This window comes from Urocitellus parryii, chromosome 6 (genome assembly GCF_045843805.1).
Source record: "Urocitellus parryii isolate mUroPar1 chromosome 6, mUroPar1.hap1, whole genome shotgun sequence".
In the NCBI taxonomy this organism is placed as follows: domain Eukaryota; kingdom Metazoa; phylum Chordata; class Mammalia; order Rodentia; family Sciuridae; genus Urocitellus; species Urocitellus parryii.
Window position 1 is genome coordinate 133,188,529 of NC_135536.1, and position 16,021 is coordinate 133,204,549.

General features: G+C 50.6%; 1 protein-coding gene across 1 annotated transcript; it reads right to left on the reverse strand.

Moving 5' to 3' along the window:
- Window positions 1–3,258: 3,258 nt before the first annotated feature.
- On the reverse strand, window positions 3,259–15,122 carry Znf710 (zinc finger protein 710). Its single transcript, XM_026388160.2, has 4 exons — window positions 13,648–15,122; window positions 9,906–10,097; window positions 9,265–9,439; window positions 3,259–4,390 (listed from the first exon to the last, which is right to left on the reverse strand). Exons 1-4 carry the CDS (start codon window positions 15,106–15,108, stop codon window positions 4,221–4,223), a joined length of 1,998 nt encoding a protein of 665 aa, XP_026243945.2. The 5' UTR covers window positions 15,109–15,122; the 3' UTR covers window positions 3,259–4,220.
- Window positions 15,123–16,021: the final 899 nt, after the last annotated feature.

Below are 16,021 nucleotides of genomic sequence, written 5' to 3' on the forward strand. Positions count from 1 at the left end.
CTGTCTGCTGTGTTTGTCCCTGAGGGGAAGGAGGCAGCCGGGGCCAGAGGCAGAGGCCCTCTTAGAGCTGGTGGGTTCCACCAGGGACAGGCCAGAGCATCTTGGGCCAGCACAGGGTAGGTAGGAGCTGCTAGAGGAGGTTCTGGGACTCTGTGGACACAGGCCTGTGGGTTTCCTAGAATTCCCTAGGATGAGCCATTGTATCTGGGTCTCCATTTTGAGTTTCTGTCGCTTTCTGATAGACCGCTTATTAATAATAATAATGATTTTTGTGGTTGGTTGGTTTTAACCTTCTAAACATCTCCAGACCTTTGTTTATCCTTCTCTTTATATACTGAAAACTACCCAGTGCCTGCTTTGCAGGGCTGCCTGGGTTTTGCAGGGCCTTGTTGAAAGGGGACCTCCTGTAGACTAGACCAGTGGTTCTGAGACTTGGGTTCATTTCCACCATATTTTGGCAAAACTAGACATGAAGGTGATAAAAAGTTGCCCCAGGGCTGAGGGTGTGGCTTGGTGGTAGAACACCTTGCCTGGTGTGTGTGAGGCCCTGGGTTCCATCCCCAGCACTGCTACCTGTCTTTGATTTAAAGCATTATCCTCTGTGCAATGGTTATATTTTTATTCTTTGGTGTCAAAATGTCCTGGGGGAGAGTTGAATAATCTCTATTTGATAAAATAAACATAGCCAGCCCTCTGTATCAAGAGGTTCTGCATCTGTGGATTTAACCATTCTTGGATTAAAAATATTTGGGAAAAATAATTGCATATGTTCTGAACATGTGTAGGACTTTCCCACCTTGTCATTATTCCCTAAATGATACAATATGACAACTCTCTTTTTCTGGCACTGGGGATTGACCCCAGTGCTTTACAAATGCTAGGCAAATATTCTACCACTGAGCTAAGCCCCCAGCCCTTTTAATTTTATTCTGAGGCAGGGTCCTGCTTAGTTGCCTAAGTTGCCCTTGAACTCTTGCCTCAGCCTCCTGAGTAGCTGGGATTACAGGCCTACTACGCACCTGGTTTATGACAATTCTTAAATACATTGTCTTAGGTATTACAAGAAATCTAGAGATGATGTAAAGTATGTGAGAGGATGACGGGAGTGGTAGCCCACACTTGTAATCCCAGCCTCTTGGGAGGCTGAGACAGGAGGATTTTGAGTTCAAGCCAGCTGCAGAAACTTAGTGATGACTTAAGCAATTCTAGTGAGATCTTGTCTCAAAATAAAAACAAACAAAAAACCAAACAAAGAGTGTTGGGGATGTGGCTCAGTGGTTTAACACCTCTGGGTTCAATCCCCGGTACTGAAAAATTAAAAGTATATGAGAGGAGGTGAATAGATTCTGTTACGTAAGGGACCTGAGACTCTGGATTTTGGTATCCACAGGAGTTGGGGATCCTGGAACCAATCCCCCAGAGATACCAAATTCCACTTCCTGAGTATTGGTGGGACCTCTGACTCCCCATGGCTGTGAACCATTGCTCTTGATGCCTCAGTGGCTCTATGCACCCCTCTTCTTCCTCACCAGCCCCCTCAGATCCCCAGCCTTATAGGAAGAGAAGCTGCAGTGCTGGCTCTGGCAGGCCCGACTCAAGAGAAAGCACAAGGCTTCTGACCTCTTGCCTGTCTTCAGCCAAGGGCTGGCATTTCCCAAGAAGGCAGCTTCCGAAGTCCAGCCTGGCATCATGAACTGGCTTCTGTCCCCGGGTGTGAGGGGTGCACAGGGAGGTGGAACAACTTTTCTCTGCAAGTGGTGGGACTTCTGGGGCTCTGGCCTGCCCCCCTTTTTTTTGCTCTTGGTGCAGTTCGCTGCAGGCACCTGACACTGCAGGTGGCCATTCTAGTATAGAGGACAGTTCCGGCCCCCTCCAGCCCCTGGAGAGTGATGCTTGCTCTGCTATGTGGGACATCCCCAAAATCTGTGGAAAGAAGCACTTATATCACCTTGCTAAAGAATATTTGTTTATTTATAATTATTGCTAAGTAAACCTCTCTTTAAACAGGAACATAAAATCACAGTAGGGCTTTGCACAAGTGGACTCTCTAAACGGTTGGTTTGTATACACGTCAAAATAAGTTATAGAGTGGAATTTGTCCGGGAGTTTGAGTCACCGGGAGGCTGCAGGCCCCTTCTGAGAAGGTTGGGGAGGGGTGAGGACAGGAGCCTTGCAAGGCCACCCCAGCTCCACCGAGTTGTGCTCCGTTCCTCTTCACTTTGCCCAGGTACAAGGCACAGGGCAGGGGCGTTCAAGTATGGGACCTCGTGGAGGGCCAGTGCTGACATCGGCCGGGGAGAGCGCAGAGCCCCCACACCAGGCCAGACCTTCTCCCTTCGGTTTCCAAGACCAAGGGCGCTGCGCTGGCGGGAGGGAGGAGGAGGTACAGGGTTCTTTTTGGTACCAGGGGAGAAAGACATTGTGGGAAGAGGTAGTTTGCAGGGGCGATACCTTCTGCTCAGCAGGAGAAAATGTCTTGTACAGTGACACCACAGTCACTGCCACCTGAGGGTCATCATGGCGGGCACCTGGGAGGCTGGGGGCCTGGGGAGCCACACTGGGGCCACTGTGTGTCCACCCCCAACCCCACCTGATCTCAGTCACCCTGAGGCCTGGCTTGGTCCTTCACGTAGGGAAACAGCCTTGGGGGTAGCTGCATTTCAACTGGTCTCCCCAGTCCAGCTGTCCCCCCTCCTGGCTTCACCTGTGCCTTCAGGGACAGCCCTGCCTGTCCCTCCCCACCTGAGGCCTCAGGAGGTGAGTGGGCGGGAATCTGGGTGCCCTAGAGTTCCTGAATGTGCTATTTCACCGCCCTGGGTCTGTGGGCTTCTGTTTGGGGACAGGAGCTGGTGTGGGCACGGGGGATGAAAGCAGGTGGGCTAGGGAGGGGGCTGCTGGCTAAGCAGAGTCAGCAGCCCTGGCCACTGTGCATGGCCTAAAGCTGTCGCCAGCAGGAGGGGTTGGGCAGGTTGGAGGGCTGCCCGGCCTCTGCCTGCCCTGTCTCCCACCTGGCCTGCTGAGGCTCCCTGCCAGCAGCTGCACCTTCTGGGCCAGAGCATCAGTCCTCACTGAGCCCAGGTCCAGCCCAGCGGGGCTGCTCTGGGTTGGGGAGGCATGAAGCACGCACAGCACGCAAAGCTTACATTTGGAAAAAGAATGCTTCTCCTTGAAAAAATAACAGGTGACACAGAGTTGGAAAGAAAAAAATAATAATAATAAATTACCTTCAAAATACCCCCATTTAGTAAAAAAAAAAAAAAAATCTCCCTCTATGGTCTTCATTTTCCTTTTTAAATATGTTACTCTTTCCTAGGAGCCTGAGGACTCTTGGCTAACCCCACCTTCAAAATGCACACCTGTTCATAAGAAACTACTTTAGTCTCCTTCTCCCACAGGTGGCCCTTGGCCTCCCTTGAGGACAGTCCCTCTTGGTCCCCAGTGAAGTCTTCACCCTGCCCATCCTCTGTGTCTTTGTTAGAGTGTGCCTAACACAGGTGTGTCTACATTTTGTTTGGTGGGGTCCCTGATGTGGTGCCCTAGCCCAGGACAGAATATTTGTCACGATTCACTTCAGGGGCACTCACTTCCAAACAGGGCTGTAGGACAGGGGGTCTTCTGGGGGCCATCTGGGAGGGCACTAGCTGGGGGCTGGGCTCCTCCAGCTTTCCTGCAGGCCAGGGCCACACGCACGCCAAGGAGGTAGAAGGCAGAGTGCCCTGCCTGGCTGTCTGGTGACAAGACGGCGAAGGGGACTTCTGGCCTGGGCAGGTGGGGTGGGCAGTGCTGACCAGTGGGGGAGGAGCTCAGGCATCCCTAGAGGCAGGAGTTGGTCCAGGAAAGAAACAGGCCTGGCTCACGGGATCTCTTCCTGCAGTCCTGGACCTGTGGAGAGTTCTGGGCCCGAGGTGGCCTGAGACACCCTGCCAGCCTGCGCCTTTCTCCCTCCTGCCCACAGCAGCAGGCCAGAGACGCGGAGGAGGCCTCCTGGTTACCCTTTCCTTGCAGGGATGCCTGGGCCCACACCTGGCTCCCAGCAAGGCCAGTAGTACAGTCTCCATTTGGTCTGTAAAGGTCCCTAGTGGTGCAAATGACGGGGAGGGAGGACTGGGGACAGTGGGGCAGTAGCTTGTTTCTGGCTGCAGGAGGCGTGGCCTGCAGCACCCGGGTCTCACCCCCACTCCCCCAGGCCTCCTCCCCTGTGCTGAGTGGCCCGGCTCCCGCTATAGCACGTTGTAGTAGGCCATCTCCTTCATGGCCTGCTCGGTGAGGGCGCTAGCCTCGGCACCGCTGTCCACACCGGTGTAAGTGTAGGCGCTCTCCTCGAAGTCCTCCATCTCCTGCTGGCTATCGAGCTCAGAGGGGTCAGTGCCTGCCAGCTCCATCATGGGGTCTGCAAGAGAGGGGTGCAGTTAGGCCTGGGGGTCCTTGTGGGGGGAGCTGGTCACCCCATTTCCTAGTGACTGCTTCCATGGGTTCCCAGCTACCTCTTGGCCCTCCCACCCTGGGGAGCCCCAGGTTCCTCAGTGTGTATTCCCTAATGCTGTGTATACAGGGGTGGATGCTAACAGTGAAGTGGCTCAGGCAGAGACCCAGGCCTGGCCTTGAACTTCTTCATGCTTCCATTGCCCTTTCTAAGTCTTCAAGTCCTTCTCAATCCTCAGTGTTTCTCCTTGATTACTTTGCTGCAAGAAAACCTGCTATAGTTTATCATGTCTCTGCAATGCCACTCATTTAGCACCTACTGCACACCAGGCACTTCACACATCTCATCCAATGATCACAGCAACCTCAGCTGGCAGATCCAAAGGCTGAGGTTCAGAGAGGTTAATCAGCTTGCCAGAGGTCACCCAGCAAGTACTGTTGTTTTGAACTGCTATGCTGTTCTGCCTCAAATCACCGGAGAGAGCAGTTTGTCCTCTGACCTCTTGCCAGCATTAGTGCTTTAAACCAGTTGTACCCGGTGGTATCCTTGAGACTGGCTCTCCAAGGACAAAGACACACCCAAGGTAGGTTAACAAGGCTTTGTGGGAGACAGAAATGCTGAGAGGCCTCGTGATTTTATCAAATTGGAATCTTATAAAGCTCTTTCTGTTGTAACAAAAGCCAGACAGATTACTCCACAGAGGGTGGCCCAAGGTGTGATCAGGTGGCCCCAGAGCCTGGCTGGAAGGACTATGGCTTAACCCCTAAGTGTATTCTGCCCTGTCCATTGGGGAGATGTGGTTTGTGCTGGGGGGTCAGCCTCAGCTTGTGGGGGACAGCTCTGACTAGGCCAAGGCAGAAGTCGTTACCTTGGCACCATTGACATCGTGGGCCATAGTTCTTTGTTTTGTGGAGCTGCCCAGGGCATTGCAGGATGGCCTCTGCCCTCTAGATGCCAGTGGTGTGGTGCCAGTGTGACAACCCAAATTTCTCCAGGGGCCAAATGTTACCTGGGAGGCAAACTCACCCCCAATTGAGAACCACTAGTCTAAGAGTAATCCCACTCCCTGCTAATGAATGGCTCAAGAATTGGCATGTGAGCTAATTCTGGTCAGTGGGTCATGAGGAAATATCTGCAAAGTAAGTCCTTAGAATATTCACACTGGTTTCAAAGAGCTAAGGGGAGCAAGTGCTCATTCTTCCACTGGATGAGAGCAAGGAAGATCAGTTCTTTCATGGCCACTGGCAGCCATCTTGTAACCATGAGGAAAAAAATTACAGGTAATACTGTGGACAGATGATAGGAGTCTATCCCCAATGTCACTGTTAAGAATCTCCCATCGGGCCTGGGATGTGGCTCAAGCGGTAGTGTGCTCGCTCGCCTGGCATGTGTGCGGCCTGGGTTCGATCCTCAGCACCACATACCAACAAAGATGTTGTGTCCGCTGAAAACTAATAAATAAGTATTAAAAAAAAAAAAAGAATCTCCCATCTATGAAGATGGCCTAGACTTGGTTTCTTGATTCCCCCCTTCTTGTTTAAGTTAGTCTGCATGGGCCTCTGTTATTTGTTCCCGGAGCATCAGAAACACTGTGAGTCTTCCTGACCTTATAAAATAATGCGAAGGGTCACAACTCTTAACAGGTTCTAGGCTGTTTCCTCCTCCAACCCCAGCACCACATCCTCATACAATAAAGCATCCTGGGAAACTATATAACATCCCTACTTTATGGAGTCTATTGTTCCTATCTGGTCCCAGGGAATAGTTTAGCTTTTTCTCTTTTTTTCTTTTTTTTTTGTGGGTGTTGTGGGTACTGAGGATTCAATTCAATCCAGAGGTATTTTTTATTTTTCATTTAGGGCCTTGCTAAGGTGTTGAGGCTGGCCTCAAACTTGCGGTCCTCCTGCCTCAGGCTCCTGAACTGTGGGGATTATTGTCATGGGCCACACTGCCCCTGGCATACAGTCCAGCATTTTAACAAGGACATTATTCCACCTCCCAAATAACATCCATGTAGTTTATGGGTGATCCCACCTAAAACACAGGCTGCCTTCTATGCAGCATCAAGTCTGAGCTTCTCAGACCCAGGCTGCAGGTGAGAAGCAGGCGGCCAAAGCCTCCCTAGCTACTGACCGCACAGGAGCTTGCCCCTTAACCACCCTGCTGTGGGCAGGGATAGTCTTTTCATGGCCCAGTTTGTTCTCTGTTTCTTCCCAGTATTGGGGGTTGAACCCAGATGTGCTCTACCACACAGCTACATCCCCAGCCCTTTTTAGTTTTCATTTTGAGACAGAGTCTTGCTAAATGGCTTAGGGCTTGCTGAATTGCTGAGCCTGGCCTTGAACTTGTGATCCTCTTGCTTCAGGATCCTGAGTGGGATTACAGGTGTCCACCACCCCGCCTGGCTGGCCCCAGTTATTTCTATAAGGGCAAAGTTGGCTCTGGGTCCTTCTTGTGGGAGTTCCACTACAGGAGCTCAAAGTGCACTGGCAAAGGAGCCACCTAAAGTGTTTTAAAATATTCTGATCATGCTGGGTGCAGTAGTGGACACCTATAATCCCAGAGACTGGAGGCTGAAGCAGGAGGATTACAAACTTCAGGCCAACCTTAGCAATTTAACAAGGCCTTAAGCAACTTAGCGAGACCCTGTCTCAAAATGAAAAATATAAAGGGCTGGGGATGTGGCTCTGTGGTAGAGTAATGGGGGGGGGGAGTTCAATCTCCAGTGCCCAACAACAACAAAACACCCTGATCATAAGCCACAGTCCAGAATCTGTAGGGTCTACATTCAGGCATTTGCATTTTTAAAGCTCCTCAGGTGACTTCTAGTGAACAGCCCATTTCAGAACCATTTCTGTAGGGTCTAGATCAAAGGTTCTCAAAATGAGATTCCTAACCAGCAGCTTCAGTAAGACCTGGAAACTTGTTGGAAATGCACATTTTCTGACTGCCACCCCAGACCTCCCTAATCACACACTGTGGGGGTGGGGCCCAGCAATTTGTTTCAACATGCTCTGGGGAAGATTCCGAAGCATTACATGACTTAGTGCTTCTCAACTTCGCTGTGCCGCAAATCACCTGGAGGCCTTTTTGAAAGGCAGATTCTGACTGTGCAGGTCTGGGGTGGGGCCAAGGGTCTACATTTCCACTGAGATCCTGAGCAATGCTGATGCTGACTTTCTGAGTAGCGAAGGGCTACAGCGAGCAGACTTATGCAGCAATGGGCTGGGGACAGGACTCAGTGACAGAGCTCTCGCCTAGCATGTGGAAAGCTTTGCTTTTCAGTCATGCTTCCCCAGAGCACCACAAAACCAATAGCCAAAGGTTTCATTATCACCTAGTGGAAGCAGTCTTACTGGACTACTGAAAAACAATCCCAGGGAGTCACCTGTTTCTGCCAGAAATCCCATATCATTCACTGGTCAGTGGTTCACAAACCAAGGTCAGAGTTACTACAGCCATTTCTAGGTGAATAACCCCTCAGGGTAAGTCAACTCACCTGGCTACTGCCCAGGCAGATGCTGGCTAGTTTGCCTCAGCAGGAGCCCCAGGGAAAGCTCAAACTGTAGGAAGAGCCTTCATGAAGTGCCTTAGGCTTCTTCATTCTGAATTTTTGAAGCCACCCTATCCACAGTGAACCCAGAGAGACTAATGGTCAGCACTGTGGCCTCACAGAAGTGTTTTCACTACTAACCAGTGCTAAAGGGAGAGGCTATTGTTAACACTTGAGGGTGTTTCATAACAGTTTCTGAAACTTCTGGCAACTGCTGAAATGTAGGCTCCTCTCTGGAAACTTCTCTCAGATTTTAATGGCAGGATCATCTGTTTCCTGAGTTTGTAGGTTACATTCTCTTTGGCAGGCACTGAGAGGACTGTGACCACTCTTTGCCTTGGCTGCTCGGAAGCCCAGCATTCTCTGAATGCCTATAAGATCTCCCATGGTGCACTTAAAGTTGTGACCTCACTGTGCCATTCCTTATTATTTATTTATTTACTGGTACCAAGGGTTGAATCCTGAGGTGCTTAACTACTAAGGCACATCCCAACCCTTTCTATTTTGAGACAGGGTCTTGCTAAGTTGCTAAGGGTCTCGCTAAGTCTCTTGAGGCTGTCTGGAAATTGTGATCCTCCTGCCTCAGCCTCCTGTATCACTGGGATTACTGAAGTGTGCCCCCATGCCCGGCTCCCTTATTTTTCTAGTTAACCGTTTTCTCCCCTTTGATTATTGTTTTCAGTTCTGGGATTTGAACCCAGGACACACTCTACTAGTAAGCTATATTCCTACCTCTTTTTACTTTATTCTCAAAGTAGTCTCGCTAAGTTGCTCAGGCTGATCCTGAACTTGTGATCCTCTTGCCTCGGCCTCCTGAGCTGATGGGATCACAGGAGTGCACCGCTATCACATGCAGCCCCACCACTTATTTTAGATGTCATCTCATGGTAATGAGATAGAGCATCTCCCACCCCTATGGTGTTGTGGTCTTGCGGGAGGGAGTTCCTTAACTTCTCTGCCCTTCTGCTTCTGCATCTTTATAACGGGGATAATAACAGAGTCAGCCTCACTTTGAGGATCACGAGTTACACAGCAATCAATCAATGTAAGTGATTATTTTTATTATTATTATTGTTTTGAGCCCATTTAAGTCCTTGGAAGAAGACATAAATATCCCATCATTATCGCCATGATGGCCCTCCAGGGTCCCCCCCCCTCCAGACCTGAGCCCACCCCACTGAGGCCTCAGCCTTGGTCAGCCTCCCTGCTCCCCTAACTGGACAGGAGGCTCCCGAGTGCGCCATGCTGGTGTCATTCCTGCTCTGTCCATTGCGCACAGCCCACCCACCTTGGCTGTCCAGGCCGATGTCCATGACGCCATGCTTGACCTTCATGTGCCGGCTCAGGTTGCCCTTGAGGTTGAACTTGCTGGAGCAGTAGGGGCACTTGAAGGGCTTGCTGCCAGCGTGCAGGTGCATGTGGCCCAGCAGGTTGTACATGCGGTTGAAGGACTTCCCGCACACCTGGAAAACACCACGCTGGTGCCGTCAGCCTGCAGGGAGCCCACCTGCCCGGACCCGTAGCCCACTCCTCCTCCACAGCTGAGGGAGTTCCCTATTCGCTACAGCCAGCGCTCCATCGGTCCTTTCCCATGTGGCTACGGAGGCCTAAGAGGCAGAGAAATGTCACTCCTGCTGGTCCCTGTTCCTGTGGGGACCACTCTTTCTAAGCTGAAGGGTTAGATCTGCGCTGCACAGAGTCCCAGATCTGGGCCCTTTCCGTGGCTGCACCATGACCTTCTCCCTCTCCCCCGCTCTCCAGATATACAACCTGAGCGGCATCTGACCCCCAGTGCCCACCCCAGCCTCCAGAGCCCGGGCAAGGCTTTCCCCAGCTGGGGCTCCCCTTGCTTGTGCTGGCCGGGCTGGCTGCAGGTGGGCCACAGTGCTGCAGCCAGTGGACCCCGGCCACTGTGGAAGGTCCCAGTACCTTGCACTTGAATGGCTTCACGGGGGAGTGTACAATCATGTGGGTCTTGAGGGTCTGCTTCTGCACAAAGGTCTTGAAGCAGATGTGGCACTGGTAGGGCCGGACGCTGGTGTGGATCAGCATGTGCCGCTTCATGTTCGCCTGCAGTGTGAACTCCCGGCCACACACCTCGCACTTGAACTCCTTCACGCCCTGCGAGGGGGTAGGAGCGATGGTCAGGTATGGTTTCTGGAAGCGATCCTGGGTATGGGGATAGGTTTCAGGGCCACGGCATTACATAGGCATGGGTTCTGGGAAACGGCTCTTTCTGGGAGGTATTCTGAACAGGTACCTTTTACTTGAAATCATGAGAAGAATGACAGGGCAGGGCCACTTCCTCCAGGAAACCTTCCAGTAAAAGGGAGAAATAGGCTGTGCCCTGCTCCTTATCCACACTCCTGCAGCCTCCTGCCCATAGCAGGTGCATAGCTACATCTGTACCAGTGTGTGGAGGCAAATGTGTGTTCATTCACTCACTCACTCGGGGACTGTTTCCCAGGCACCTGGAGGCAGTATGCCACTAGACATCAGTGGTCAAGAGGATGTGGCCTGGTGTCATGGACTGTGCTGCTCTGCTCAGTGCTGTCTCCTGGTGGTCTTTTTGGTTCACAGATCCCTTTGAGAAAATGATTAAAGCTATGCGCTCCCTGGAAAAACGATAAGCACTCAGGTTTGCATAGAATTTTCAGTTCTAAAAACCTCAGAGGTCATCCACTGACACTTGACTGTTTTTTCTAGACCTTTCTGGAGAAAAAAGCCACCAATTTCCAGCCTCCTGAGCCCTTCCCTGCCTGGAGAATCTAATCTTGGGATTGGGGTAGCCCAGGAATTTTTATTTATTTATTTGTTTTTGGTGCTAGGGATTGAACCCAGGGGCACTTAACCATTGAGCCACATCCCCAGTCCTTTTTTATTTTGGAACAGGGTTTCATTAAATTGCTCAGGGCCTTGCTAAATTGCTGAGGCTGGCCTTGAACTTTTTTTGGTCCTCCTGTCTCAGCCTCCTGAGTCGCTGGGATTATACGTGTGGGCCTCCACACCCACAGGATATTTTATTCTTGTCAAGTCCCCAGGTGATTTATCACTGATGGGTTTTGGGACACTCAGCCCTAGGATTCATAGACTCTAGGGAGAACCGTTTTATTTGGACTATCAGTCATGCTTCCCCAGAGCGTGACTCTCAGAGCAGGGAGGGTGCTGGGCACACGGGGGCTATGATCTATGGTCTGTGGAGGAATGTTAGGTTGAATGTTTAGAGCTGTTCTGTCTTTGCTGAGTAGGTAATTTAGGGGGAACTCAATGTCACAGCTGCCATTCCAACTATTTATCTGTTATGAAGTTTTGTACTATAATTTTTTTTTTAGGGGGGGGCTGGGGATCTGACCCAGGGCATGTATTACAATTTAATGGTCTGGTTGTGCATACCTGTAAACCCAGCTACTCATGAGGCTGAGGCAGGAGGATCATAAGTTCTAGGCCAGCTGGGACAACATAATGAGACTCTGTCTCAAAAGATAAAAAGAGCTTGGGGGCGGGGTATAGCTCAGTGGTAGAACACCTCTAGGTTTAATCCCCAGTATCAGGAAGAAAAAAAATAATAATGGTCCTTCATCTTGTTTTCTTACAGCCAGGGAGGGGTATGGCTGTGTCGCTTTTGAGAAACTATAGGTGTGTGTGACCACCAGGGGGCCCTGCCACTCAGGAGTTTGTAAGCACATATTGTGCACATTGAACAAAAATTCAGGCGATAGGGATGTTTTGAATCAGGCTTTCAGTTTTTCTTTCAGCTTTTCTTCATAGTATTATTGTTTTTTTTTTTTTTAACTTTGAGGATTTGTAGGGATTTTGAAGTCCTCCACTAGATGAGAAAGATGGCAAATACAGCATATGTACCATCACCTTCCACTCTCTCCCTTGCAGACATTAACAGTCAATCATGATTTTATCTTCAAGCCCAGATTTAGTTTCAGACTCTTTTACATTACACTTCAGGTAGTTACTACCAACTGGCTGGAGGAGCCCCAGTAACAGAACATAGCCTGCACTAGCAGAGAAATTTCCCAGGGTTGGAGAAGCCTGGATTCTTAGCCTGGCAGGCTATTTTTTCCTTCCACTCACTGTCCACTGACAGGGAAGGTCCCAAGTTTGACCTGGATTATCACTACGAGCCGCTATTTAGGGAGAAGAATAAGCTCCATACACATTCAGCTTCAGAGGGTTAAATTGCTGGATTTTGGTGGAAACCACAGGTCAGCCAAATACTACAGCAGGACCGTGGGACCTGAGAGAGAGGCTTCATTCCATTTGCCTGGATGTGAGGCCTCTTGGTGAAAATGATGTGGTTGAAAGGTAGGGGTGCTGGTGGCCTGAAGGCAGGAAAACGGAGGGCAGGTCAAGGTTGGGGTCTAGAGACATGGTAAGTCAGAACAGGGCTGCTCAGTCTTCCACCTTCTCAAACCTCTTTGCCTAGTGTAGATATATTCTAGAACCACCTGTACTTTTCCATAATAAAAGTTTCCTTTACATCCATTCTCCTTTTATAATCAAGTCTATCTGGCCTATTCCTAAAAGGAAATCATGGGTTTTGACATACTTTTGTAACAAACAACAAGCAGCAGAGGATGCTGTTGTGCCTGTCTCCCTGTGATGTCCTGGCCTCTTTCAGGCCTTAGTTCTCCCATTAGAAGTCAAGAAGGTTAGGCTACTTTTGTGATTCCCACACTGTGTTCTTTGGGTTATGCTGGTGTTCCCTAAACTTTTCTTTCCAATCCTCCACCTTTTTTTAAAAAAATAAGTTTTCCTTTTTTTCGCCCCCAAGATATTAGGATCAAACCCAGGGCCCTGTACCACTAAACTACACCTTCAGCACTTTTTTTTTTTTTTTTTTTAATTGAAATAGGGTTTTGCTACATTGTCCAGGCTGGCCTTGAACTTTTGATCCTCCTGCTTCAGCCTCCCAAATTGCTGGGATTACAGAGGCACACCACCACTCCTGGCCAAGTTTTATTATTTAAAAAAATAATTTCAGGACCAGGGATACAGCTCAGTGGTAGAGCATTTGCCTAGCATGTACGAGGCCCTGGATTCAATTCCTAGCACTGAAAAAACAAAACAAAACAAAACACTAAACTAAAAACTAATTTCAATTGTATTTTTCTTTAATACCCATCAAGATAAATCTTTCTTTCTTTCCTTCCTTCCTTTTCTTTCCCCACCTCTCTCCCTTTCCTCTTCCTTCCTTCCTTCCTTCCTTTTTTCCCTTTCATGGCCCAGAGCTTCATACATGTTAGGCAAATGCTCTCTATCACTGAGCTACATCCCCAACCCTATCAAGAGAAATTTATAAATACAAAAATAAGAAATGTTCACCTGAGTTGCATCTAAATTGTCTCAACCAGAACATTGAGAAGTCCTGAATGAATAAGTGATAGGAGTGTCAGGCACAGTGGTGCATGCCTACAATCTGAGTGACTTGGGAGGCTGAGGCAGGAGGTTCACAAGTTTAAGGGCAGTTTGGGTAACTTAGCGAGGCCCTGTCTCAAAATAAAAAATAGAAAGGACTGGGGATGTAGCTCAGTGGTAAAGTGCCCCTGGGTTCAATCTCTAGAACCAAATAAATAAATAAATAAATCACAGATAGATAGACAAATAAATAAACAAATAAAAAAACAGGCGGAGGGCCAAGTGGGACAGGCAGGCTCACCTTGTGGGTGAGCGAGTGCTGCTTGAGGTGGTGGATCTGGCTGAACTCCATGCCGCACTCGGTGCACACAAAGGGCCGCACGTTCTGGTGCTTCAGCATGTGATTCTGCAGCTGGCTGCGGTAGTGGAAGGACTTGTCACACTCGAGGCACTGGTAGAGGGTGGGGCCCTGGTGGGAGGCCAGGTGGCGCTTGAGCTGGGTCAGGGTGGAGAAGTCCAGGCCGCATTCCACGCAGACGTGGCAGCGGCCGCTCTCATGTTTCACTTCGTGGGCCTTGAGCTCGCTGGGGTAGGCAAAGCCACGGCCGCAGAAGTGGCAGCTGTAGGGCTTGACCTCGGAGTGCAGCAGCATGTGGCGCTTGAGGTGGCTGGTCTGCGTGAAGGCCTTGTGGCACACCTGGCACTTGTGCGGCCGCGTGCCCTGGTGCGTCAGCAGGTGCGTCTGCAGGTGGCTGGGCTGCTTGAAGAGCTTGCTGCAGTGCGGGCACGAGTGCGGCTTGATGCCGTTGTGGCCCAGGATGTGCGTCACCAGGTTGTACTTGGACGTGTAGGACTTCTCGCACATGCGGCACTGCCAGCGCTTCTGGCGGTCGCCTGCCTCCACCAGGTAGGAGTCGTCGATCTGCACGTTGATGTCCAGCCGATCCAGCTGGGCCTTCTTATGGCGCTCCACTGTCGAGCCTGCCGCGTCGGCCTCAAACTCGCCGGCCTCCTGCCACACGAAGCCCTGCTCTGGCTTGACAGGCTCTGGGGACGCCATGGTGGGGGCTTCGGGGTCGCTCAGGGGGGCCAGGTGGGGCGGCTCGAACCCACACTCGGCGGGCAGGGCCTCTGGCCCAGGCAGCGCCATGCTGGGCTCGGGGAAGCCGTCTCGGGCCGGGTCGGGGAAGTGAGGGTGGTACGGGGCCACATCCAGCTCCGGCCTCGGAGTTCGCGGCAGGTGCCGGAGCGTCCGGGGCTTGCGGCTGAAGGCGCTGAGGTCGATCATCTTGACGGCGCTGCTCTGCACCAGGGCTTCGCTGCCGCCACCGGCCACCTCAGCAGGGGCCTCGGCTGGGCCTGCATCCTTGTCGTCACCAGGCACCGAAACCTCATAGACCTCCTGCTCCTCTTCCTCCTCCACCTTCTCAAACTTGACCTTGGGCACCAGCCGCACAGGGGGCCGTGTCTTCCGACGTGTGTGCTTCTCAAAGGCTGCCTCCACCTCCAGCACCTCCTCCTCTGCTGGCTCTTCCAGGGCCCTGCCGTTGCAGGCCAGCTGGTAGACATCGGGTCCTGGTGGCCCGGGCTCCCCTAGAGCCGCCCCAGACAGATCTGGTCCCAGGTCCGGGTAGAAGGCCTCGGCGCTTATGGTGGCTCCAAAGAGCTCATTTTCTGAGACCAGGCCCAGTACAGCAGCCTGAGCCAAGGACAGCACCACCACGGCATCCGTCTGTGTCCCTGAGTCCATGAAGCCCTCCATCCCCGGCAGCTGGCTAGGAGGGCATCGCTGTGGGAAGAGAGGGGTGTGTTAGTACCCTGGTTCAGTGCTTCACAGACAGACTCAGAATGGACAAGGGCTTGGCTGATTTGGGTGTGTCTGGCCCTGATGCCTTTCTACTCATGTCTTGGGAAGAGGACACACTTGTAATTATGGGGAAAGGTGATACCCTCTGTATCTAACCATCACCTCCATCTCTCTGTGGGCTTCTGGGTAAGGTCAGCCCCCTCATTGACCTTGGTCTTCCCATCTGTAAAACAGGGAGGTTAGATTTCCTCAATAGTTCTCTAACTGCCCTGCAGGTCCTTCAGTAAATTCTCAAAAGCTGGGTCTGGTGGTGCATGCCTACAATCCCAGCCACTCTGGAGGTTAAGGCAGGAGGATCACAAATTGAAGGCTAGCCTAAGTAACTTAGCAAGAGACCCTATCTTAAAATAAAAATAAATAAGTATAAAGGACAGGTTATAGCTAAGTGGTAAAATGCTCTTGGGTTCAATCCCCAGTACTGAAAAAAAAAAAAAAAGTTCTCAGAAATCTGATTTTTAAATGCTATAATAATAATAATAATTATTATTATTATTATTATTCTGCTACTTTAAAAATAATGATCCTGATATTTTAAAATCCACCTACTCAAATTCAATGTGTACCACATCCCAACACACTCAACAGCCCCACTGGCCATGCTGCCAAGATAATTAATTTTGCATAGACCTTGAGACTGTACTATGAGGTGTTAAACAACTGTCACCATTTGTGATAGCTTGGCTGTATAAATGAGAATTTTTTTAGTACACATAGGGCAAAAACAAGACAACATATAAAAATAAATGGGGTGCGGAGGTTGGTCTCAATGATTGACAGCCACCCTGGCGCTGAATGCCTGTGTCTACCA

Bases quoted from the DNA above. Each gene is read 5' to 3' on its own strand.
- Znf710 (XM_026388160.2), bottom strand. From the start codon at position 15,108: ATGGAGGGCTTCATGGACTCAGGGACACAGACGGATGCCGTGGTGGTG. The intron at 10,098-13,647 runs GTGAGCCTGCCT...ACCCCCTCGCAG, and splicing joins AGCACTCGCTCACCCACAAG to GGCGTGAAGGAGTTCAAGTG. The intron at 9,440-9,905 runs GTACTGGGACCT...GGTGTTTTCCAG, and splicing joins TGAAGCCATTCAAGTGCAAG to GTGTGCGGGAAGTCCTTCAA.